This window comes from Ziziphus jujuba, chromosome 10 (genome assembly GCF_031755915.1).
Source record: "Ziziphus jujuba cultivar Dongzao chromosome 10, ASM3175591v1".
Lineage (NCBI taxonomy): Eukaryota > Viridiplantae > Streptophyta > Magnoliopsida > Rosales > Rhamnaceae > Ziziphus > Ziziphus jujuba.
In genome coordinates this window covers 19,822,652-19,846,864 of record NC_083388.1, presented here as the reverse complement: position 1 = coordinate 19,846,864, position 24,213 = coordinate 19,822,652, and the positions used below count along the sequence as shown (strand labels likewise).

The 24,213-nt window shown below is 32.5% G+C and overlaps 3 protein-coding genes across 3 annotated transcripts; 2 read left to right on the top strand and 1 right to left on the bottom strand.

Annotated features, from left to right (window-relative positions):
- Positions 1–2,985: 2,985 nt before the first annotated feature.
- On the bottom strand, positions 2,986–3,977 carry LOC132799686 (uncharacterized mitochondrial protein AtMg00810-like). The gene is made up of 2 exons (XM_060812132.1): positions 3,315–3,977; positions 2,986–3,132 (listed from the first exon to the last, which is right to left on the bottom strand). Exons 1-2 carry the CDS (start codon positions 3,975–3,977, stop codon positions 2,986–2,988), a joined length of 810 nt encoding a protein of 269 aa, XP_060668115.1.
- Positions 3,978–8,761: 4,784 nt separating this feature from the next.
- On the top strand, positions 8,762–13,267 carry LOC107411725 (chloroplast stem-loop binding protein of 41 kDa b, chloroplastic). Its single transcript, XM_016019370.4, has 10 exons — positions 8,762–8,980; positions 9,672–9,806; positions 9,940–10,026; positions 10,158–10,248; positions 10,367–10,421; positions 11,156–11,216; positions 12,073–12,294; positions 12,489–12,605; positions 12,696–12,785; positions 12,951–13,267. Exons 1-10 carry the CDS (start codon positions 8,873–8,875, stop codon positions 13,128–13,130), a joined length of 1,146 nt encoding a protein of 381 aa, XP_015874856.2. The 5' UTR covers positions 8,762–8,872; the 3' UTR covers positions 13,131–13,267.
- A 4,612-nt stretch (positions 13,268–17,879) lies between these two features.
- Positions 17,880–19,973, top strand: LOC107411640 (galactinol synthase 2). The gene is made up of 2 exons (XM_016019259.4): positions 17,880–18,423; positions 19,030–19,973. Exons 1-2 carry the CDS (start codon positions 18,094–18,096, stop codon positions 19,732–19,734), a joined length of 1,035 nt encoding a protein of 344 aa, XP_015874745.2. The 5' UTR covers positions 17,880–18,093; the 3' UTR covers positions 19,735–19,973.
- The last annotated feature ends 4,240 nt before the right edge of the window (positions 19,974–24,213 follow it).

Genomic DNA, 24,213 nt, shown 5'->3' with positions numbered 1-24,213 from the left:
CATATATACATAATTTTCCCATGCAGACAGCCCATGAGATTAAAAACTCGATATTAGGTACGAAAAGATTCAACGACAAGCAATAATCCAACTTCGTCTGAAATGAACTTGATGAAAATCCTGGCATATATGAAAATGATTGTTGATCACTAATGACAAGAAGCGTCTTGTAGTAAACCCAGTTACCACTGCTTGAAAAAAGAAAACTAATTAACTTTCAATTTATTATTGAGCAATTCCAGGTTACTTTTACTTTTCCTTTTCCTTTTAACAACACTATTTTAAAAAAAAATTTATTTCAAATTCTAAGACTATTTATTATGTTGTTGACTGTTTTTGCTTACTGGAAATGAAATATTTGGATGAAAGTTGAATTGTTTCTCCATGGAAATGAATATAGAATTTGATTTCATTTATCATTAGTGAAACACATTTTGTTATTTGAGATTGTGTTACTTATTTCCTCCATATTTACTTGTACATGAATCTATTAACTTCAATATTACTATTAAAGACTATGTATACAGCAGAAAGGCAATAATTTAAGCTCAACATGAATCTTCACTAAAAAAGGAACAAAGGGAAAGAACAGTAGAAAGTTGATTTTTTTTTTTTTTTTTTTCTTAGACAATCTTCTGACCAACAACAAACACGAGGATAAACTGAAAGCCCAAGCACAAAAGTGCAAATTTCTTTCAGTTTCTATCAATTTTCCAGACCCATAACGCTGCCCAAAAACCAACATATTATTATAAATGCCTACAAAGGCATAGCACAAAACCCACATATGAAATAACAAAAATGAAAGTTCTACATGAGCTCCCCAAACCCTTGAATCTACATAGAAAGAATTCAACCAAGCACTGCCCTCGTGTAAGGAACCATAAGACCATGTGTCAAGAAGTCCCACGAAGCATGTCACTTGTCAAGCCCACGTGTAACATCCACTTGTCTAGTAAGCAACGTACCGTGTTGCAACCAAAATTTAAAGGAAAAAGGAAGACAGAGAGAAGTGTGTCGTGTTGTAATTGCACAAGAATTCAGAAACAGCCACGTGCGATTCCTCGAGGCAAATGGGCTCAGTCTTTATGCTAAAAGCCTTCGGGCCGTGATGCCAACCCAAAAAGACATGGACAAACATGTGCCATCAATGGTAACGTGTAATGTTCTCGTTATGACACGTCGAAATTTGGGCTCTCTTTTCTGAACGGGCCTTTGGACTTGTGGGCTGTGCTTCTTTTCTATTAATAAATGGGCTACATTTCTTGACTTCATAACACAAAATTTGGCCCAATATGCCTTCTTTATTCAAATATTTTTTATTTTACCTATCTATTTTAAAATATTTTCAAATTATCTTTATTTAATATAAAATAAGTAAAATTCATTTTTGCTTTCCATAAAATTATCTTCTTCTCTCCTTTTTTCACCCATACTCCCTAACAAATTTTTAAAGCTGGTTCTTGACAAGGCATAATTGATAAAAAAGATAAAAATAAAATAAAAAAGATGAAGGAAAAAAGCACCATCAAAATACAAATCCTAATACCGTTACTCTTCGCCTTCTTCACACAGCCAGACACTCTTGCGCCGGTTTGTATCTCAAAATTTGGTTCCAAGCATGTTCCTTTATCTTTTTTTAGGATTTATTGGGTTTTGCTTCGTTTTGATATTTTTTTGCCTAGGCAGAATTGGGAGTAATAATGTGGGGCAAACCGAGTTTTTGAATATTATGGCCAAAAAAATTGAATACTTTTGAAAACTTTTCTATGGTTTTAAACATAGGCTGATGATGCTAAGCATTGTATATTCATTGCTTCTAGCGATTTTGACTTTTTGCTAGTATTGTTGGATTTTTGCAAAAGCTAAATTTGGCTCTTATATTGTTCGGTTTTTGCAGAAGAGATCTCGAAATGAAGGAATGAAAAAAGGAAAGTAAAGTAATTTTTTATTTTTATTGGGGGTAAAATAGGAAATAGCGGATAAATAAAAAAAAAATTTAAGAAAGGAGGGGTATATATCATTTAGAGCCCTTCAATGAAGGATATTGGGTCAAATTCCCCTTCATTGTTCCATTCCATGGTCCAGGCAGTGCAACCGGAGAAGACACAAAAATATCCACGTCTCATTCAAATATATAAATATATATATATATAGATATATATCAATCTCTCTCAATTTTTAATAATTTTGTCCATAACTTATTTATCCTACTAAATCAATTGCAAACTATACCTCTTTAATTTTTTTCTATTTTCCTGTAGTAGCATAACCTTTTTGTTAATAAAAACAAAAAACAAAAAAAAAACCCAACACTTTTAGGTTGAGGTCTTCTTCAACTTTATAATTCGATCTTCCGCATCTCTATGAATAATTCGATCCCAATGCGATCTCTCTCAAGCTTACCCACATCCTTCAATTCTCTCTTCACCTCGAAGCTTGAATCATATCTTCATTCTTCTTCATTTCCTCTAATTTTCCTAAGCTTCAATCAATCTTTCTTCGTTTCTTCTAATTTACTCAAGTTTCAATAGATAATGACGATATTAATTGAAATGGGAATAACGTAACGGTACAATAAGCTCTTCAAGTGATAATTGATATGCTTATGATGGAACTCAGGTTCTTAAAGAGGCAGTTGATGGATATGATAAAAGAAAGAAAAAAGAAGAGATAATAAACTATTTTAATATCTTTTGAAAGCTACTACACTCTGATACCAGAATTCACTTCACCTGCTCTATTTATAAAGTTAGAGCCAGCGGTAACAAGCATGAAACTAGGAAACTAAACCCACTATCACACAAAACTAGCAGCAAACCAATAACTCCTAGGTACAAGCAGGTAAAGGCTAAAGACTCGTTAAAAGACTTCAAAAATAAATACTATAAACTAGGACAAATGTTGACTAAGAAATTAAAAAATATCTTAATAATCCCTCCTTAAACTGAAAAAACTTTCAGTTTAATACACATGTTGTCTTCTTCAAACCGGACCATCTAAAGTGGAGACTCCAAGCAATTTTCTGAGCTTGAAAAACGATGCTAACTTGAGAGGCTTGGTCATTATGTCAGCAACCTGGTCTTCACTCTTGCAGTAAATAAGATCAATGACTCCTCCCTTGTCAGGTCCCTTAAGAAATGAAATTTCACATCTATATGCTCACTTCTTCCATGTAAAACAAGATTTTTTGAAAGTTTTATTGTTGAACTATTATCAAAATAAATTGAAGTGGCTCTCTCTTGCTTGAAATGTAGCTTCTCGGGTATTTTCTTCAACCAAATAGCTTGGCATGCACATGTTGTTGCAACTACAAATTCTACTTCTGTTGTTGATAGAGTAACAATTGCTTGCTTCTTTGATGACCGTGAAATAGCTCCTAATCGCAACTTAAAGACATAGCCAGACATACTCTTCCTATCTTCTACGTCTCCAACATAATCACTATCTGTAAAATCAATTAAATTTGCCTCTTCTCCCTTCTTGTAGAACAACCCATAGTCAATAGTACCTTTCAAGTACCAAAAAATTCTTCTGGCAGCTAAAAGATGCATCTCCATTGGACATTCCATGTACCTACTAATAAGACTAACAGTGTACATTATATCTGGTCTTGTTGCAATTAAATACATCAAGCTTCCCACAATTTGCTTGTAAAGAGTACTATCAACCTTCCTTCCTTCAGGATTTTTGATGAACTTCAAACCCACTTCAGTTGGTGTGCTGACAGAATTACAGTTTTTCATTTGAAACCTGCCTAAAATTTCTTGCACATATTTCTTTTGGGAAATAAAAATTCCATCAGCAAATTGTGTCATTTCAATATTGAGAAAATAATGCATATATCCAAGATCAGTCATATCAAATTCAACCATTATAGACTTTTTAAATTTGTCAAACATGGCACTATCATTTCCAGTATATATAAGATCATCTACATATAAGCAGACTATGAGCATTTTACTTTCATTTTCCATCTTAGTAAAAAGTGTATGCTCATATGGACATTTTTCAAAATCCTCCTTAGACAAATAAGCATTTATATGGCTATACCAAGCTCTTGGAGCTTGTTTTAGTCCATATAGTGCCTTTTTTAATTTGTACATCTTATGCTCATCTCCAATCTTAACATAGCCAGGAGGTTAATTGATAAATACTTGTTCTTGTAGGTCACCATGCAAGAATGTCGATTTCATGTCCAGTTGGAAGATAGGACAAGAATGTTGTGCTGCCAATGCAATCACCAATCTGATTGTGTCATGGCTTGCTACAGGAGCATAGACTTCTCTATAATCCACTCCAAACTCTTGCTTATAGCCTTTTGCAATTAAACTTGCCTTGCATCAACTTCTCCATTCTCCTTTAGCTCTGTCTTGTACACCCATTTCACTCCAATGGTCTTTTACCATTTTGGAAGCTCTGTCAACTCTCATATGTTATTTTTTTCGATAGCTGTGATTTCTGCATCGATAGCCTTTAGCCATTTTGATTCTTTAATAGCATCTTTGAAAGCTACAGGATCATAGTCTAAAAATAGGGTGAAATAAGTGAGTGGGTCCTCGTCAGAGTCATCAGAATCCATTACCTCATAATCTATCATCCAAGCAGGCCTTTTGCTTTGGCGCTGAGGTCTTTGTTGTGCAGTTTCTTCATTCACAGCCAAACTTTGAGGAACATTTTGAGTGGTTGGATCTGGTTCTTGTTTATCTTCATCACCATCAAAATCTGCTAGAATTTGTTGTCGAGGTTTCACTCTTGTTCCATTGCCAAGTTCTTTCTCCATCAAAGATAACATCACAACTAATAATAATTTTCTTAGTGATAGGATTGTAAAGTTTATAACTTTTGATTGATTACTAATACCAAGAAAAATGCATTTTTCTCCCTTATCATCTAGCTTTGTCCTTTTCTGATATGGAATATGAGCATAGGCAATACACCCGAAAATTCTGAAATGATCTATAGACGGTCTTTGTCCATTCCATGCTTCCTCCAGTGTCATATTTTGAACAGCAAGAGTGGGACTTCTGTTCAAGATATGAATACTCCAATTGACTACTTCGGGCCAAAAAATTTTGGGAATCCCACTCTTTGTCAAAAGACTTCGTACCATGTTCAAAATAGTGCGATTTTTCCATTTGCAAACTCCATTTTGTTAACGCGTGTAAGCTGCCATAAGCTACCTCCTAATTCCATGATTCTCACAAAATTTTGCAAATTCTTGTGAGATATATTCTCCTCCACTATCTGTATGAAGGACTTTGATTAGGCTGCTCATTTCTTTCTCTACCAAAACTTTATAGTTTTTGAAAGCTGCAAAAGCCTCAGATTTTTCCTACAAAAGACATATCAATGTTTTTCGATTAAAATCATCAATGAAAGTGATTAGGTATCTGTTATCTCCATTGGAAGATGGATTTATAGGCCCACAAATGTCAGAATGAACCAACTCTAATTACTTCTTCACTCTCCATGATTTTTCTTACGGGAACTGATTATGATGTTGTTTGCTAACAACACATTCTTCATAAACTTGAGAGGGAATTGAAATTTGAGGAAAACCAGACAACTTGCCAATACTCCTTAAACCTCAAGAAGTTTTTCATCAACATACTCCAATGGTCATAATGACCATCAAAGCGGGGAATAACAGGTTGAACAAAATTATCGGTGGCTATTGAAAGTATTGCTGCTGCAAAAAAAAACACTGCTGCTTGATTTTTTTATATCTCACGTACTCTGCTTTTTGACTTAAGGAACAAAAGCTGCTGCTTGACCCTATCTCACATACTCTCCTTTTGACTTACTTCTTTCTCACTCTTTTAAACTCTTACAAGTCACTTGGCTTTGATACCAATGATAAAAGAAAGAAAAAAGAAGAGATAACAAACTATTTTAATATCTTTTGAAAGCTACTACACTCTGACACCGAAATTCACTTTACCTGCTCTATTTATAGAGCTAGAGCCAACGGCGACATGCATGAAACTAGGAAACTAAACCCACTATCACACAAAACTAGCAGCAAACTAATAACTCCTATGTACAAGCTAAAGACCAAGTAAAAGCTAAAGACTCGTTAAAAGACTTCAAAAATAAATAATATAGACTAGGACAAATGTTGACTAAGAAATTAAAAAATATCTTAATATAGTAGATGTGATTTGAGTGAAATCAAACAGATGGAATATTATTGTGAAAAAATTTGTGAATCCCGCCTTTGTCGAGAAAGGATCCCCAACATGGGTGTGGAGTAATTTGTAATCCATATTAGTCCAAAGTTGAAGGCAACATGCCTTACTTCTACTGGGAAGGGAGACCCCTATCATAGTATTGAGTGTGTAATTGAGTACGGGATGTAAACAAAATTAAGTAAAACTACTCGTCACAACTGGGAGGAGTCCACATTATGCCCTCTCCCCATGGAAGGGGTCTCATCTCTTATGAAGGCGGGGTAGTTTTATTTAATTTTGTCTATACCATCCTCTTTTATGGTAGGACTCTCTTTCCGTTGGGAACAAGATGCGTCATCTTTAATTTTGAATTAATATGGTGTTTCTTTGAATTTTTTATTTTTATTTTTCTTATTTCTTTTTCATGTCTCCTTCTAACAATTTACAAATGAAAATGAAGATTATCATCAAAGTGAAAAAAATTCATGAAATTAGAAGCACTGATTATATTGATTATGTTGTTAAATTTCTTGATAAGGTTCGGCAATAATGGAGGCTGTATAGCAAATTCTTTTTTTTTTTTTTTGGTTTATTTAGGTAATATAATAAAAGTATTTTGGGTAATGCAGTGGATAAAAAAGTGAAAGGTGGGTAAAATTATTGAAAATAAAAAGTGAAAGGTGGTATCCGGCCCAAGTCCAAGAAAGCCATTTCTTTTATTTTGAGAGGTTTTTTAGTCGTGCCAACAGTCTATATTTTTATTCATTCGTCTTTTAATTTTTATAACCAGATGCTTCCTTTTTTCATATGCAATTATTTTTTTTTAACTCGTCTTTATATATATATATATATATATATACACGCATATTTTACCTCCTCTATTTTTTATTTCGCTTTTAAACAAAGCGAAGCCAGGCTCAATATGTTGCCCAAGGACTCAGGCCCAAGAGCCCATTATTTAGTACACATGGCGAACTTCACAAGGCCATGTGGCAAAAGGTCTTCGGCACTTTTACATGGAGAATGCTTAGCATTTTCTCATTGCAATTACGCATTTAGCATCCTCGAAAATGCAGGAGCCATTGTCATTATGAATTTGCTAGAAGTAAAATATTCAATTAATATATATATAGTGAAAAAAAAAGTACAAATATAAACAACTGTAATATAATTTTGCAAAAAAATAAAAAAAATAAAAAATAATAAACAACAATACTATAATTTCAAAATGGAGTAAATAGTGCATAACCGTTCCATCACAATAAATTGCAAAACCAAAACATATGTTTTGGAGCATGAAACTATATGTATTTCATTGCTTCAATTTCTTTTTTTTTATGATTCATTAAAAATCATATTTAAATTTATAAAATTACAAAAAAAGATTTAAGATAATATTAATTTTAAAAGTGACATAATTTAAACACGAACTATAATTTATTTTTTCAGCTTAATCATCTAACTGTTGTACAATTAGCAAAATCAAACCATGGCTTTTGCCATGATATATGTTGGCTACAAGTTTGACCCTTTTTTTTTCCTATTTTTTAATTATTATTTTTAGAAAATTTTAGGTTATCAACTAAATTTTTTTGACTTCATCACCTTTTGTTTTTTTTTTAATAAATTATCTAGTTTACAATCTATTCAAAATCTTCGGCATTCCATATAATTTGAACTCATGTTTTTATAGATATAAATAGAAATGCTCAACTATTGGAACTATCCGCTTCCATCTATCATCTTTTTTTTCAACGCAACAATTTTTTTTGAAAAAATAATGCAACATTTTTTATTATATTATAGTCCAACTTAGATTATTCAATTAAATATTTTCTAAAGAAAGAATTAAATATTTTATTTATCTATATGATTTCAATGCTATGACATTGATAATAAATTTACATATAAAAAGAAAATAAAATTAATCAACTGCAGTAATTTGAAACTAAAATCTTAACGAAAAACAGTAATTAAAACTAAAAAAATGATAACCCACTAACTAAATAGGAGAAAATAGTAATTAAGTACTTGTAATTTCTTTTTCATTCTAATTGCATATTTCTTTATTTATTGACTAATTATATAAATAATTGTAAAGTTGCAAAATAACTTACAATATTAAAAAATAGTCATTAAATAAGTACTATATTGTTAAAAATAAGTAGATAAGTATATTATAATCATATCAAATACGTATGAGTATAGATAATTTGATATTGGCTCAGTTAATTAACTACTATTAACTACTTATACTTACGATACTAGGAATAAATATGAACATAGATAATTAGTGAAGGATGAATAAAAGTTATATAGATAACTGAGAGAGAGAGAGAGATTTAAAAAAAAAAAAAAAAAAAGCATTAAAACCTCTGTTTTAGTTGGGTAATATGGTAAATAAACAAAATAATATTAAAAAATAAAAATAAAAATGTTGAGGGCTCTTATGTGAGTCCGCCAATGACTGAGTAGCGGTGATGGATGAGAGGCTGTGAGGACCGTATGAGAAAAGAGAGGTGAGAGGTGAGGGAAAGGTGGGTCACTGTCTTATCCTATTCGTTACAACTGAGAATGAGAGAGAGCCAAAGAATGAGAAATGGGCTGCAGCAGAGACAGCAATCTTTCACAACTTTTAAGGACACTCTCAACGTATCCCAACCAAACCCAAAAAACAGACGAAGAAGAAGAAGAGAGATATGGCAAGGTTGGTGGTGGTGCAGCAACAGCACAAACATCCTTCTTTCTCTCTTCTACCTTCTTCTCTATCTGACTTCAATGGCATTAGGCTCAAAACTCAACTCCAGGTCCTCTCTCTCTCTCTCTCTCTCTCTCATTTTGCACCATGTCTTTTCAAATTCATTGTAACTTTCTTTGCTTAATTTTGTCACAATTTTGTTTAAAATCTCTGGTCTGTTGCTGGAAAGACTCTTGAACTTTTTATATTTTCAGTTTGTTTCTTTCTCGCTTGGATTTTCACTCGATGGTTGGTGTAGACTTCAGTATCCTTCCTTTCTGTAATATGATAATATCCATGTACATAGTAGAGATAGTGTGTGGACTCACATGGCTGAGACAGCATAATATAGGATTAGTATCTCTATTTTTCTCCCTATATGAAAATGAATATCGGAGATGGGAATGGTTCAATTTCGTTGTACTTTTTAATGTTCCTAAGTTTCACAATCTTGTGTAACTGATCGGATAGTACATGTAAAACAGAGGATTTTGACCTGGAATGTTCATCATATATGAGATTGAAGATGAAATAAACTCAAGTCTGTAAAGAATTTAAAGAGCTACACGCATTAAGCTTCATGTTTGAACCTGTTCTCTTTGATGCCGTTAACTTCTTTGCTTAGTAAATGTACCAATCTAATTGTCTTACAAGCTTTAAGGATTCTTTCTATGTCTCTCTTCAATCTAATTGTAATGTAATTCTCGTGTTTCTTAGCTCTTGATTGTTGATATGCTTTTTCTTTTTTTTTTTTTAAACAGTATAAGAAGAAAGTCTATCAGCCCAAAGGAGCTTTACATGTTACAGCATCAAGTAAAAAGAAAATTCTTATAATGGGTGGCACCAGGTTCATTGGTGTGTTTTTGTCGAGACTCCTTGTCAAAGATGGTCATCAGGTATTTTTGCACCCATTTTGCTCTTCTTCTGTTTCTCAAACTCTCTTGTGTTGTCAACTGATCATATTGGACAGTACAATTTTATTCAAAAATATCTTGAACACTTTGATAGATTTTAAATTGATTTTGGCAGGTAACTTTGTTCACTAGAGGAAAAGCACCCATCGCTAAGCAATTACCAGGTGAATCCGACAAGGATTACACTGATTTTTCTTCCAAGGTATCATTTTTAGGCTTAAAGTCTTCCCGTTATCAATGTTGTGTTGTCTCACAATTCTGTTTCAATAGTTTCTTTGGAATTATAAAGTTTCATGGTCCTGGTGCATTAAGTTGTGTTTACCAATCTACTAGATATTACACTTGAAAGGGGACAGAAAGGACTTTGATTTTGTGAAATCTAGCCTCTCTGCTGAAGGCTTTGATGTGGTTTACGATATAAATGGTATGCTTGGTCTTTCTATATTATCGCTTCAGCTCAAATCCACTGCTGTTTCATTTTAAAACACATAATATCCTATCTCATTACTTCAAAACATGAATTTTTCTTGACATATATTCAGGAAGAGAGGCAGTTGAAGTTGAACCTATATTGGATGCACTACCGAAGCTAGAACAGTAAGCTCTCAATCCTTTGTGGATGAAATATGCTACAGTCCTCTGGTACAAACTATAGAGGCATGCAATACTTCTCATAAATCACTAACTTTCTCTATATGCAATTAGTGAATTTAGCAACAGAACTGTATCAGGATGAATAATCAAAATTTTTCAGTATATTAAGTGTTGAAATTAACAAAATCCTCTGTTAGAAAATCAAATTTGAATTTTATGTCCGGTTAAACATCTTCTGTACCCTTTATCCCATTTCTATTTTCAGTATGTGCACAAGAAGTAACAAACATGGACAAGATTTTATGATATATAACAAGGGGAAAATATCTCCCATGATTCAGAGTTTAGACTTGCAACAAGATAACGCATACTTGCATTGATAGCTCAACATATTTCGAGTTATAAGGAGACTAAAAACGTCCATGATGACAAGAACAAAACTAGTCATATGATATCAACTAATAATTGTGCTTTAATTTAAGATACCATCATTGAAGAGCTGACTGGTACATAAAAGGGTTAATTGATATCCATGCTATACATGTAGATAGAAAACTGGATTGCAATCGGATTGATTATGTACACTTAAATGAGGATATCAAGGATTGCTTTTGATGTTAACTTTGGTTACTTAAGCAAAATTCATGAAAGAATCCATTCTATTTCAATTTTTTCAACATCAGAGTTTCAAAAGCTTGTAAATTTATTCAAAAGCTTATAAGTTTCACTAATTTCAGGTTCATATATTGCTCTTCAGCTGGTGTCTATCTGAAATCTGATCTATTGCCTCACTTTGAGGTAAGGTATTTGAAATGCATGAGCTTACATTTTCACTTGTTTCTGAAAAATTTTTCTCTGTACAAAATGCAATCATTGCAGTTTAATAACCTAACGGTATTACAACATGAATCTACCTTGGAAATAGGCCTTTGAGATCTCGATAAATTGTATAGAATTTATAGAGACTTTTCAAATGATATATAGAATTTAGTAAAGTCCTTCCTTAGTTAAGAAGAGAGATTATCTTTTTTTCAGATGAATCTTTATTTGAGTAAAATTGCAGATAAGAGCATTCTGATATTGTAACCTTAACTTGAGCATGTAAACTTGCAATTTCCTCAAAAGCTTTGGGTCTACAGTCAAAATGATTATTTGTCATTCAAAATTTAGTGCTTATAGTGTGAAAAGAGGGAAACTTCCCTTCAATTTTAATCCATCACTGCTGTCTGTGATGTTAACTTAACAAAGTAGTATACCATGTGAGTAGAACTGCAAATTTTTCCATCTGCTTTACACTCTCATGATGATATCATGTAAAAAAAAAATGATAGTTGATAATCACCACCTCTAATTTCTGTTTTTGGTAATAATCATCGCCTTTAAGTTGGTAATGGAGAAAGTGAGCACATAGTTTAGCTGCCTGACTCGGGCTTTAAAGAAACAGACATTTGCTTTCTGCATTGCAAAGTCTGCAGCTCAACCTCTGCTTAAAAACTGTTTTATGGTCGGGAGTTGAGAGTTAATTGTATCATTGAATAAAAAAATCCAAGCTTAAGTACTTGTCCTAATGTTTTCTAACTTGTTTCATCAGCAAATCTGTTTTTTGGCCCTATTTGACTTTTTCCATTTCCCATTTTTTGGTGCCTGGTGATAGACCGATGCTGTTGATCCAAAGAGCAGGCATAAGGGAAAGCTTGAGACAGAGAGCTTGCTGAAATCAAGGGATGTTAATTGGACTTCTATTAGGCCAGTTTACATCTATGGACCCTTGAATTACAACCCTGTTGAAGAGTGGTTCTTCCACCGGTTGAAAGCTGGTCGCCCAATTCCGATACCCAACTCAGGAATACAAATAACTCAACTTGGTCATGTTAAGGTCAGTTCCATTTTTTCTTAATTTGATTCAGGAAACAATAATCACAATTGTCAGTGCACGTGTACATACACCCTAAGCCAGAAGCAGAAACAAAATATACTGACAGCATTTGGTGTAGGCGTATAAACTTGAAGATTTCCAGTTATATCAATGCATAAGCAAGTTTTAATTGTGATATTGTTATTACTTTTTAGGACTTGGCAAAGGTTTTCGCTGACGTTCTTGGTAATGAAAAGGCCAGCAAGCAAGTATTCAACATCTCTGGAGAAAAATACGTCACCTTTGATGGATTAGCAAGAGCTTGTGCAAAGGTAGTTCTTGCTGATATTCGTCAATGGACCAAAATTTCCATAAATTTAACTCGCATTTCCAATATCTGATTTGTTATTTTATTTTGTCAGGCTGGTGGCTTTCCTGAGCCTGAGATCATTCACTACAATCCCAAAGAGTTTGACTTTGGCAAGAAGAAGGCATTTCCATTCCGTGACCAGGTATACATGGAAAAATGGATAATATGAATTTCTTTTTATTATCTATTCCCCGAATATTAACCACAAAGATTTCTATGATAAAACCATCACATCTCTTAAAGAATTGGATTTGCCAAATTTACTGTTGTTAGTTGTGGTATCATAATTTTTCTTACCATGATGCAGCATTTCTTCGCATCCGTTGAAAAGGCAAAGAGCGTGCTAGGATGGAAACCGGAATTTGACCTGGTGGAAGGTCTTGCAGATTCCTACAACCTAGATTTTGGTAGAGGAACATACAGGAAAGAAGCTGATTTCGAAACCGATGACATAATTCTTGGCAAGAGTCTTGTTCTTCAAAGCTAAACCTCTGTATTGTCCTTTGTCTCTTAACATTATATTGCACTCTTTTATCAGTTCTGCATGCAGATAATAGAATTCTAGTTTTGTAATTAAATTATTAATATTTTCTATAAATCATATGATCTGCATCAGAAGCCAAAGATACTTGCATAATGTCCTTGTTATTACTTTTTTTTTATCTTTTTATCTTCCAAGATAAAACGTGGTTTTGCTAGCAAAGTAAATCAAAGTTTGAAATGATAAAAAATAAAAATAAAAATTCAAAGTTGAAAAAAAAAAAAAAAAAAAAAAAGGACATTTCGCCAAGATACCTTTCTTCAACTGAATAAACTCTATTTTTCAACAAACTCTACCAAATCTTCAAATTCAACTTAATAAATAATGTTCTTACATAGAATTTAACAACTCATTTTTTGGGAATAAAAAATACCAAATTACAAACTCCGGCAAATCTTCAAATTCAACCTTGTAAACAATGTTTTTATGTAGAACTTAACAAATCTTTCCTTGGGAATAAAAAAATAAATCTTGAATTTTCCTTTCTAAACAGTGTTAGAAATTCTCTTTTTAAGTATGAACTAGCACTAAATCGAGACAGTATGCGAAATAATTGAAATCGATGTCTAATTACGAAAAAGATAGAGCTATTAATCTGAGAAAATTTGACTTTTTGACATTCACATTTACTTGGATTAAGATAATAAACTGGATTTTACCTGTTTTGCAAAACTTTTATCAAAAATTCGTACAGTAGATTTGAAACAAGTTAGAAATTTATATGAATTTGGTAAAAAAGATATAGATAAAATTTTGTCATTTTAAATTAAAAAATAGTTATTTTGTGTAGATTTGTATTTTGTTTAACATATACTAGACATAAAATATGAATAATGTTTATTATTTGCAATGATATAATATAATATATATATATATATATATTTAATGTAGAAGCGTAATATATCTAACATTTAGCATATACAATTTTACTAGTTTCATTCTCACAATATTTTTTTAAATATATCACCATATACTTTTTAAATTATAATACGAAAGTCAATTTATCATTTTTCGTTTTACAAAATTGATTTATAAAAATTGTTACCAAATGGGTCCTACGTTACTATAGAATTCCCTGGTCATCAAGGCAAAGCCTATATTCAAATTACGAATATTTTAATGCGTATTACATAAAATGAAAATTACGCCCACTGTAAACATCATCTGGGCATATTAATGCAAAGTCCAAATCATTATAAAATTCTTTCACGGATTAGCATAAAATGACTGGAATTCTTTTAAATATAAAGTTTTTCTTTTGATAACGTTTGAATAATAACAAAGTTTTTAAATATAAAGTTTGAATAATCAGCAATGAAATTACTTCACCTAGAAGCAACCAACGTATACATAACACGACCAATTCCAAGTAAATATACGATGACCAATAGCGGCAAATTCACATTGAAATGGACATTTGAAGATAAGAGTGTGACAGTTTTCCGAGGAAACATCTCTGTGAAAGCCCATATCTTTTCAGCCAAAAAGCCCAAATCATAAAATTAATTTAATTATTATCAAAACCTTGTAATGCGATCTATAATTAAACAAGTATAACGGAAACCAGTACCACTAGGAAAGTAGTTCTTCATTAGTGGCTAAAGTTAAGGGAGGAAAGTGAAGAATACTCACAATCCCAAGATTCAACCCCCTAATTGATGTATAATTTCCTTATAAAAATTGAAAGAGAAAAAATGAACATTTTTTTAATGGAAAAAATAAACTCGCAGATCCAACATCTAAGGAATAGAAGATTCTCCAAATGGAAAAACAACACAGAGGAATATAAGCGAATATTCTGGTAAGGAATAGTACTTAGTCAAAATTTAGCCCTTCTACTTGAAAAGTAGGTCGGTATTGGACTGAAAACCTAAACATTATCTTGTAAAACTAAATCAGGTCGGCTTAGTCCAAGATCTAAAAAGTAAAAACATTATCTTTTTTGTTTTCTAATTAGTGGGGTCCTTGAATTTAATATGTATTATCCAAACTGAAAAAAAACTTTAATTTAATTAGTTAGTTCTTTTTCACAACTAACTAACAAAACCAGCAACAAAGAAAAAAAATAACAAAAAGAAAAAAAGAAAAGTGTACGAAAAGCTTAAAAAGGTGCCCGATGGGCCAAAGCTTTAATACCAGCTGTGTTTCCAGGAAACTCCATATGCCAAGTGGCAATACACCGACATCTCGATTTTTCGCTTCCACATGTTACCACTTGAAGAGACCAAGACCAAGGAAACCATGCAATCGACACGCAATAGATATGGTGGACCCTACCGTATTATACCAAAAAAAATAAAAAATGAACGTTTTTGGTAAAGTAAAAGGACGTGTTTGGGCTCGCCGCGTGGCCGTTAACTGTGGACGTAGCCATCTAGTATAGGAGGACCCCACTTCTTTACTTTTTTGTTCATCTGGTAACAGGCGTCTGTGAGAGCGCCACGTATCTTAGACTGCTTATGTGGCAAATATCCGTATGCCTTTCGTGTAGAGAGGTTAGAAGTAGCCTGTGTTTAGTTTCCCGGTAGTTCCTGGTCGGTGTTGCTTTGGCGGTGGTATTTAAGCTGTTAATAAATATTTTATTACTACTTTACCCCCAATCCATTTCTTTTTAATATTTTATTTTATTTTATCGTATTTTCCAATAGACCGTTCCTTTTCTATTTTTTAATGGGAAGAAAATGTGATTGGACCGTTGGATTTTGTTTTGGATGCAATTTGGACTGTTGGATTTAACTGTTTGATGCAAAGATAATCATAGAAATTTAAAAAGCGAATAGGGAGCCTCTCTACGTCATTTGTAAGGTAAATTAAATTTTAGATGCAGTAGTTAAAATTATTTTATGTTATAACCATTACTTTCACAACAATATCATTATTCATTGATAATTTGTTTATTTCGTTTAGAATTAAAAAAATAATAAAATAATGAGTAATTGATAACTTTTAAGGGAAAAAGCAATATCAAAACATAATTAAAATAATATATAACATTATTTTTATAATAATTATTTTTAATACTTTTTAGTAATAAATAGTAAAATAAGTTAATCCCAAATTAACTTTCAAGATCCTTATCATTTATATGCAATATGCACTTTTAAGTTATTAAAAAAAAAAAGTACACACACACATATATATATATATATATATATCTGCACTTTTAAGATTTTTTTACTTTTTTTAGTTAGAATTTAAGAATCCAAATGCAATTAACGTATACGAAGACAAATTAATTTTTATAATGTCCTATGAAATTCAAGATTTTACCTTGAATTATTCATTATTTTTTACAAATTCATATATAAGCAGCTGCATATATACAAATATATACATAAATATGCTATATTTTACCACCAACTTAGTTTTTACTTTAATTTTATTTTAATTTATTTATTATGTTATTCTAACCATGATTAAAAGATAATTAACATAGAAATATATATTATTTTGGCTATATTTTGGATTGTTTTTGCTTGAAATAATCAATTAGCAATCTAATTTTTTATAGCCATATTTTATTAATTTATTTTTCTAAATTATATATGGAAATTAGCATCAACTAATAATATTATTTCCAAATTAATTATAATAACGTGACAATTTTATTAACTAGGATTGCGATCTTTTATTTCATTTGAAATCAAAAGGATCCTTGTTCATATGTTAATTTCGGAACTATAGAATTAAGGTGTTTGATAAATATTTTTTTATAGATATCTTAATTAGCAGTTATTAAATAGATAAATATATTTAACAGTAATTTGTTCGCTATTTTCATATTCAGCAATAAATCATTTATTATGGAAAATATATTGAACAGGTATAAAATTTTGGATAGAAAATTTTCTATATTAATCAAATATTAACTGCTTATAATTTATGTTTTTATAGAAATAACCTAACAGCAAAACCCCTATTTCAAAGAATTTAATTTGATCTCTTAGTCTTCGATATAAAATATAACAAAAAAAATAATCAAATATTTTTTTAATAAGAAAACTTGTTAATTTGTTATTTTTTCTGAAGACTGGAATCAAACTTTATAATATATTATACAAGGAATAAAATATCTAATATCTGTATAATATATATAATATATTAGATATTTAACCAAAATATCTAATATTTTTTATTATTAATTTTGGAAAAAGATGTAGGGATAAAATATCTAATATCTGTATAATATAACTAATATATTAGATATTTAGCCAAAATATCTAATATTTTGTATTATTAATTCTGAAAAAAGATGTAGGAATAAAATATCAAATATCTGTATAATATATCTAATATATTAGATATTTAACCAAAACATCTAATATTTTGTATTCTTAATTTTGGAAAAAGATGTTTCACACGGTGCAATAAACGATAATATAGTACCATATGTGTCAAACTTGTAAATATGACGAGAGAGGAGCATTTTTCCATTTAAGTAGCAATAGACTGAAAAGGTGGGGAATTAATTAATTAAAAAAATGGTCCTTCTGGTGTATTCTCCAATAAATATTAAATTTTTATTTTTTGCATAGTTTTCTCGCACCGTTCCATTATCATCTCCACAACCGTCGGATCAAAAATCACTGCCACAACCGTCGATCAAAATACATTGCCACACGTAAGAGCCCGAATTTGTATGGAATTAGAAACGACGACGTTTTTCGTAACCCCATTTTCTATATAAACACCCCGTCCATACTTATCATCATAGCAAAGCAAACTCAAATTCAAATCAAATTCTTAAAACATTCCTAATAGCCTTCTACTACTGCCTACTACTGCCACCTTATCCTCTTAACCTTCAATCCTCAAAAGATTTTCCTTCCATCCAAACATTTCCTAAGCCCTTCAAAACAATTTTTTTCTTCGTGAACATAAACCTTTTATTTTTTATTTTCAATCAAACATGGCTCCTGAAATCATCACCACCGGTGCAGTGACCTCCGCTGTCACGAAGACCATGAGCGGACCAAGCCGGGCATATGTGACTTTCTTGGCCGGAAACGGAGACTACGTGAAAGGTGTGGTTGGGTTAGCCAAGGGGCTGAGAAAGGTGAAGAGCAAGTACCCACTTGTGGTGGGGATGTTGCCTGATGTACCGGAGGACCACCGGAAAATTCTGGTCGACCAAGGTTGTATAGTCAGGGAGATCGAGCCCGTCTACCCTCCGGAAAACCAGACCCAGTTCGCCATGGCTTACTACGTCATCAACTACTCCAAGCTTCGTATATGGGAGGTTTGTATGAATAATTAATAGTTTAATGCATGCTTTACACGTGTATTTTCCCTAGTGTAGACTAGTGGACCAATAGATTTTCGACGTGTGTTTTTCGGTTTTTTTTAAAATTAAGGGTAAACTCAGTATTTCATGTTCTCATTTTCTCATTTTCCTTCTTTTTTGATAAGATCGTTGACGGGGTGCCGAAAATAAAACTTTTTTCCCCAAAAAAAGTAAAGTCAAAACATTTTATTTTATTTTATTTTATTTTTTGTGGGGGGGCTGAAACAAGTTAAAAACATGTTTTTTATGCGACAAAAATATTGCCTATACGTGTTTTTCGGTTTTTTAAAATTAAGGGTAAACTCGGTATTTCAACTTTCCATTTTCCTTGTTTTTTGATGAGATCGTTGACGGGGGTGCCCAAAATAATTTTTTTTCCCCCAAAAAAATAAAGTTAAAACATTTTTTTTATTTTTTCGTTGGCTGAAACAAGTTAAAACATGTTTTTTATGCGATAAAAATATTGCCTAATTCGTTGTTTTCTTCTTTTTTTTTTTTTTTTTTTTTGGGGGCAAATTCTTATATTCTTTTTTTTTTTTTTTTTTCAAATTGAATATGCAGTTTGTGGAGTACAGCAAGATGATCTACTTGGACGGAGACATCCAAGTTTTCGACAACATAGACCATCTTTTCGACTACCCAGATTCATATTTCTACGCAGTAATGGATTGCTTCTGTGAGAAAACATGGAGTCACACCCCACAGTACAAGATCGGGTACTGCCAACAGTGTCCAGACAAAGTCCAATGGCCAGCGGAGTTGGGTCCAAGGCCACCGCTCTACTTCAACGCCGGGATGTTCGTGTACGAACCAAGCCTACCCACATACCACGACCTCCTCAAAACCCTGAAAGTCACACCCCCAACACCTTTTGCAGAGCAAGACTTCTTGAACATGTTCTTCAGGGACAAGTACAAGCCCATCCCACCTGTTTACAACCTTGTCTTGGCCTTGTTATGGCGTCACCCTGAGAATATTGAGCTCGACAAGGTCAAGGTGGTCCATTACTGTGCTGCTGGGTCTAAGCCATGGAGGTTTACTGGGAAAGAGGACAACATGCAGAGGGAGGACATACAGTTTCTTGTGAAGAAATGGTGGGATATTTACGACGACGTGTCGTTGGACTACAAGAACACTGTGGCTGCTGGTGGTTTGGAAGGTCAGAATGGGACTAACACGGAGAAGTGGAATCTGCAGCAGCTGTTGGCGGCGTTAAAGGACGCCGGCAATCTTCGAAAATATGTCACCGCTCCATCCGCCGCTTAGTTTTTTTTTCTTCTTCAATATTCAAGGAGAGGAAGATACTCATTTTAAGATTTACAGATTTTTTTTTTCTTTTTAAAATTTTTGTTTTGTGTATAGTTTATGTCTAGCTTTTGTCTTCCATGAATTATTTATGTTGGAAGACATGCTATTAGAGTGTGAGGACTGGGGGAGAGTCCTAAATCTGTTTTCTTGTATTTTATGTAAGTGAATATTTATTTAATATAAAATATTTTTGTAAATATGTCTCTTATCTCCCGTGAATTATTTATGTTGGAAGACATGCTATTAGAGTGTGAGGACTGGGGGAGAGTCCTAAATCTGTTTTTTTGTATTTTATGTAAGTGAATATTTATTTAATATAAAATATTTTTGTAAATATGTCTCTTATCTCCCGGTTTTCTCATTTTGTTCTGGGTGATTGTAATATATCCATATTAATTTGGACAGAAAATACATTCATCCTATTTTTCCTAAAAGCCCAATAATTTGTCCAACCTTTTGTAGAAAGAGGCCCTGTTTGCAAGAGGTTCGAACTCAAGTTCCCCTAGCTACCTACAGAAGACCAGTTCAGATTGGAAAAGAAAGGTAAGCAAGAAGAAGTCAAATACAATTAAATCTTGTAACTTAGGAAAGGAAATCTGTAATATCTTTGTTAAATATAATATCTTGTAAGGGCAGGTAATAAAGTTAGTAAGAAACTGGTGTATAATAAACTGGTGTCTGATTCATCATATCTGTAATCTTCTCGTTTTCTTGTGTAAGGTAGATAATTCGTACCTAAAGCAATGAGACCTAGGACAAAGAAAATTAAGCCCTGTTCATGAACTTATTGCAAAGTACCAAACTTCACATATGCACTTAGCAATGAATAGCTAGCTCTTGTATATGTACCGCATAAACGTTTTCTTTGGAATTCCACCAAGCTAAAAAAATCACAACCCCAATCAAAGACCCACAATGAATTTCTTCAATTTTTCATCTTTATTCGCTTCTTTTCTACTCAAACAGAGCTCATCTTCCATTTGGTGGAAGAGGTATCTCTTGTATTTTATCCAAAATTTGCTTCACTATTACAAGCCCAAAATGCTGGGAGAACTATTTAAGTAGCAATTCTTTTTAGGTTGATTTTGGAATTTGAAGTGTATAAAATTCAAACGAGTACTTTTTCTTTATATATATTGTTACGGAATTGGGAGAAAAACAAATAGCAACGGAAACAAAGAAAACGAAAAACAAACACACAATTTACGTGGAAAATCCTTGACGGGAAAAACCACGGGCAGGGAGAAGCAAATCCAATATCGAAAAATTGATACAAAAGGTGAGCCAAAATCGAGATACCCTAAAACCCCAATTCCGGCCGAACAAAAATATATACATATATATAGTACGGAAGAAACCCTAAAATCCAATATCGAAAAATTGATACAAACGGTCTCGGGCCGAGGTTCGAGACCTTCGCTTCCACCACAGAGCCCCAAATTTTTCTCCAAAATTAGTTTCACCAAATGGGTCGCACCGCGAGCTTTTCGGGTCGGGTCAACAAGAATTCGGGTCACTAACTCTAACAATCTCCACCTTGACACGAATTCCATATAAGGAATGAAAAATATACAAAACTCCAATCTTCGATAAAAGTTGTCATCCTCTTCCACAAAAGCCCCTAAAGGCAAAGCTCAACAACAAACACCAACCAAACCCAAGCAATGCTTAAACTTGGCTACTGGAAGTGCCTTGGTCATCATGTCAGCAGGATTATCATGAGTACTCACCTTGCTGACAACAATATCTCCACGAGCAATAACATCACGTACAAAATGATACCGAACATCTATATGTTTTGTCCTCTCGTGAAACATCTGATCCTTAGTGAGATAGATAGCACTCTGACTATTACAATTGATGACCGTACTCTCCTGCTCAGAGCTCAACTCACCTATCAACGCCCTTAACCAAATAGCTTCTTTCACCGCTTCAGCTATAGCCATATATTCAGCTTTTGTAGTTGATAGTGCAACTGTTGCTTGCAAAACAGACTTCCAACTGATAGAAGTATCTCCAAGAGTAAATACATACACTACGCGAAAATTGATATCTAGCGACACTTATTTAGCGACGCTACAAAACAAACACGTCTGAAAAAACAAAACCGTGACTCTGAGGTTAATGCGTCAGTAAAAATTCAATAAATATACGACGTACTATATAGATTTTGCGTCGCCTGTTCTCTCCTCCACTTTTTTTTTTTAGTTCTTTTAATTAATCTTAATTTAACAACAAATAACCCATAAAGATATTAGAGCAACATAACTGAGGTTGATTTTTTTTTTTTCTTCTTTGTTATACGTTTAACAGGCGACCCACTAGTAAGATTGTGCGTCGCCTGTTCTCTTTTCATTTAATTTTTTTTAGATCTTTTAATCAATCTAATTTTATTTTAATAATAACAATCAATAAAAATATTAGTACACCAAAACTGAGGTTTATATATATACATATATATATAGTTAACAGGTGAGGCACCAATAAGATTGTGCGTCGCCTGTTCTTTTTTTTTTTTCAATTTTTTTGTTTAAACATTTAAAAAAAAAAATCAAAATAGGACCATAACAAGAATTGAACCCAAGACCTCTTACACTCTCAAGAAATCACCACACCACTAGGCCAAATCACTTATATGTATTAATACAACAAAAATTGGCTAATATAGTGTTAGGCGACGCATTATTCAAACAATGCGTCGCCAAATACAAGAACAGGCGACGCATTCCTCAACAAATGCGTCGCCTGTTCTTTTTTTTTTTTTTCTTTTTTTTTTTCAATTTTTTTGTTTAAACATTTAAAAAAAATAAAATCAAAATAAGACCATAACAAGAATTGAACCCAAGACCTCACTCACTCTCAGAAAATCACCACACCACTAGGCCAAATCACTTATATGTACTAATACAGCAAAAATTGGCTAATAGAGTGTTAGGCGACGCATTATTGAAACAATGCGTCGCCAAATACAAGAACAGGCGAGTATTCCTCAACAAATGCGTCGCCTGTTCTTTTTTTTTTTTTCAATTTTTTTGTTTAAACATTTAAAAAAAATAAAATCAAAATAGGACCATAACAAAAATTGAACCCAGGACCTCATACACTCTCAGGAAATAATCACACCACTAGGCCAAATCACTTATATGTACTAATACAGCAAAAATTGGCTAATATAGTGTTAGGCGACGCATTATTGAAACAATGCGTCGCCAAATACAAGAACAGGCGACGTATTCCTCAACAAATGCGTCGCCTGTTCTTTTTTTTTTTTCAATTTTTTTGTTTAAACATTTAAAAAAAATAAAATCAAAATAGGACCATAACAAGAATTGAACCAAGGACCTCATACACACTCAGGAAATAACCACACCACTAGGCCAAATCACTTATATGTATTAATACAGCAAAAATTGGCTAATATAGTGTTAGGCGACGCATTATTCAAACAATGCGTCGCCAAATACAAGAACAGGCGACGTATTCCTCAACAAATGCGTCGCCTGTTCTTTTTTTTTTTTCAATTTTTTTGTTTAAACATTTAAAAAAAATAAAATCAAAATAGGACCATAACAAGAATTGAACCAAGGACCTCATACACACTCAGGAAATAACCACACCACTAGGCCAAATCACTTATATGTATTAATACAGCAAAAATTGGCTAATATAGTGTTAGGCGACGCATTATTCAAACAATGCGTCGCCAAATACAAGAACAGGCGACGCATTCCTCAACAAATACGTCGCCTGTTCTTTTTTTTTTTTCAATTTTTTTGTTTAAACATTTAAAAAAAATAAAATCAAAATAGGACCATAACAAAAATTGAACCTAGGACCTCTACACTATTAGAAAATCACCACACCACTAAGCCAAATCACTTATATGTACTAATACAGCAAAAATTGGCTAATAGAGTGTTAGGCGACGCATTATTGAAACAATGCGTCGCCAAATACAAGAACAGGCGACGTATTCCTCCACAAATGCGTCGCCTGTTCTTTTTTTTTTTCAATTTTTTTGTTTAAACATTTAAAAAAAATAAAATCAAAATAGGACCATAACAAGAATTAAACCAAGGACCTCATACACTCTCAGGAAATCACCACACCACTAGGCCAAATCACTTATATGTACTAATACAGCAAAAATTGGCTAATATAGTGTTAGGCGACGCATTATTCAAACAATGCGTCGCCTGTTCTTTTTTTTTTTTCAATTTTTTTGTTTAAACATTTAAAAAAAATAAAATCAAAATAGGACCATAACAAGAATTGAACCAAGGACCTCATACACACTCAGGAAATAACCACACCACTAGGCCAAATCACTTATATGTATTAATACAGCAAAAATTGGCTAATATAGTGTTAGGCGACGCATTATTCAAACAATGCGCCGCCAAATACAAGAACAGGCGACGTATTCCTCAACAAATA

Excerpts from the sequence above, each read along its gene's own strand:
- LOC132799686 (XM_060812132.1), bottom strand. The coding sequence starts at position 3,977 with ATGGAAAATGAAAGTAAAATGCTCATAGTCTGCTTATATGTAGATGAT. Across the intron at positions 3,133-3,314 it reads CAACAACAGAAGTAGAATTT|GGACCTGACAAGGGAGGAGT; the intron begins GTAGTTGCAACA and ends TCATTTCTTAAG.
- LOC107411725 (XM_016019370.4), top strand. The coding sequence starts at position 8,873 with ATGGCAAGGTTGGTGGTGGTGCAGCAACAGCACAAACATCCTTCTTTC. Across the intron at positions 10,027-10,157 it reads ACACTGATTTTTCTTCCAAG|ATATTACACTTGAAAGGGGA; the intron begins GTATCATTTTTA and ends CCAATCTACTAG. Across the intron at positions 12,295-12,488 it reads CTCAACTTGGTCATGTTAAG|GACTTGGCAAAGGTTTTCGC; the intron begins GTCAGTTCCATT and ends ATTACTTTTTAG.
- LOC107411640 (XM_016019259.4), top strand. The coding sequence starts at position 18,094 with ATGGCTCCTGAAATCATCACCACCGGTGCAGTGACCTCCGCTGTCACG. Across the intron at positions 18,424-19,029 it reads CCAAGCTTCGTATATGGGAG|TTTGTGGAGTACAGCAAGAT; the intron begins GTTTGTATGAAT and ends TTGAATATGCAG.